Source organism: Pygoscelis adeliae, unplaced genomic scaffold (assembly GCF_000699105.1).
Source record: "Pygoscelis adeliae isolate BGI_AS28 unplaced genomic scaffold, ASM69910v1 Scaffold71, whole genome shotgun sequence".
NCBI classification, from domain to species: Eukaryota; Metazoa; Chordata; class Aves; order Sphenisciformes; family Spheniscidae; genus Pygoscelis; species Pygoscelis adeliae.
In genome coordinates this window covers 3,508,248-3,509,850 of record NW_008824356.1, presented here as the reverse complement: position 1 = coordinate 3,509,850, position 1,603 = coordinate 3,508,248, and the positions used below count along the sequence as shown (strand labels likewise).

The 1,603-nt window shown below is 47.0% G+C and overlaps 1 protein-coding gene across 1 annotated transcript in view; it reads right to left on the bottom strand.

Annotated features, from left to right (window-relative positions):
• PAX9 (paired box 9) overlaps positions 1 to 1,309 on the bottom strand; it is a 20,901-nt gene extending 19,592 nt beyond the window's left edge. Inside the window, exon 1 of the mRNA XM_009319466.1 lies at positions 1,265 to 1,309. Within this exon, the coding sequence (XP_009317741.1) occupies positions 1,265 to 1,309 (45 nt within the window). The remainder of the gene's footprint in view (positions 1 to 1,264) is intronic.
• Between the last annotated feature and the right edge of the window lie 294 nt (positions 1,310 to 1,603).

Below are 1,603 nucleotides of genomic sequence, written 5' to 3'. Positions count from 1 at the left end.
AGCGGCCGGGGAGGGGGGTCGGGCCTTGCAGAGAGGTTCCCCCTTGCCCTGACAGAAGCGGAGCGATGTCTCGCCACACGCGCGGTTTCCCCGCGTTGACTCTGCAGATGCGGGAAAGAAGTTCTTCCTTGTTTACGGTCGTCTTATTGCAATAAAGCACTCTTTCACTACCGAATATTTCACGGGTGGTGCACGAGGAGGCTGTGAGCGATGAGGGTTGAGTCATTTTTGGTGGAAACCACAAGCCGGTCGGGAAACCAGCTGCCGCTTCGCTTGCCCCGGGAGGAGACGGGACGGAGCTTGCGGCGCCCGGGCATCGGGATGCCGATATTCCCCGGCCATCAAAGACCGGCTCAGCTTTTGTTTTAATCCCCACACTAAATATTGCACCGCGCTTAACTGTAAAATGTCAACACCTCGCAGCTGATTTCAACTTTATCAAAGACACTGCTACATATTAACAGTTAAAAGAAAAACAGACAAAGCTGGTAGGAATTAAAGTATGTGTGGGTCACGGCGTGTTTGTGTATGTGGAAGGAGTGTTTGGTTTGGCATTAGGTGTACGGATCCTGATCTGTGAGCTTGTGCGTGTGCCTCTAACATACATCCCATGCACATCACGTTGCACACAGAGCTCACGGGCTTCCCAGCTCCAACCAAGAATTTATCATGGTTTTCTTTTTTTTTTCCCCTGAGATTCTTTTTAGCTTGTTTTGTTTGATTTTTTTTTTTAAATAGAATCTCGAAGGTACAGGCTCTATAAATTAAATAAAACGTGAAAAGAAATATAATGTGGTGACCGGAGTGCACGAAATATCAGCGAGTAAAACATGAAATTGATGTCGCTGGTGCGTATGAACACTGTATAAATATGATTTTAATTGAAATATTTGTAAGATATTTTTAGAAAAAAATCAAATTAATTGAGCTAGGTTTCAGAGCCTGCACATATCGCAATGAACGTGCATAGTTAGGAATAAGTAGGATGTTGCTGGAGATCGCCCAGAATTAATGGCATGTTGCAGACGTTTTGCGGCGGAAAGAAGGCGATCGTGGTTCCTTCGCAGGTGTCTCTTTATTTGATCGGAATATCGGCGGATACTTCTGTTTCCTCCACGGGGATTAAAAAAAAAGAATAAACCAAAACAACTCAACAACAACAAATTTTCTATGGCAGTTTTGTGGTTATTTCAGAAACGTGAGTTGCCCATTCAGAATATCACACTTTTAAATTGTAGTGCTTCCTTAACCTAGATAAAATTACCTCTGGTAAAGGGGATCCCCCCCCCCTCCCCCCCGCAAACGCCATCGTCCGAAAGCGATGGCGCGCTGCGCAGGCAATACTCGCAGGCATTTGCTGAAGCCAGAATCCTTTTCGGTGTTGTGAGCTGACCTGCTTTGGATATCGTTAAGGCAGGAGGCATTGAAGTAGTGGGACCCGGATCCAGCCTTTAATTAAGTTAACGATGTAATTAAACAATGGAAGGGGGTGCGCGTCCGTAAAACTTCCGATCCGCCTTAGCAGCGTACTTCTTTCCGAAGCAGAGTCGCTAGAGGGATCCCCGACAAGGCTGCCCTCCCGGCAGGCGTGCTTCCCCGCCCG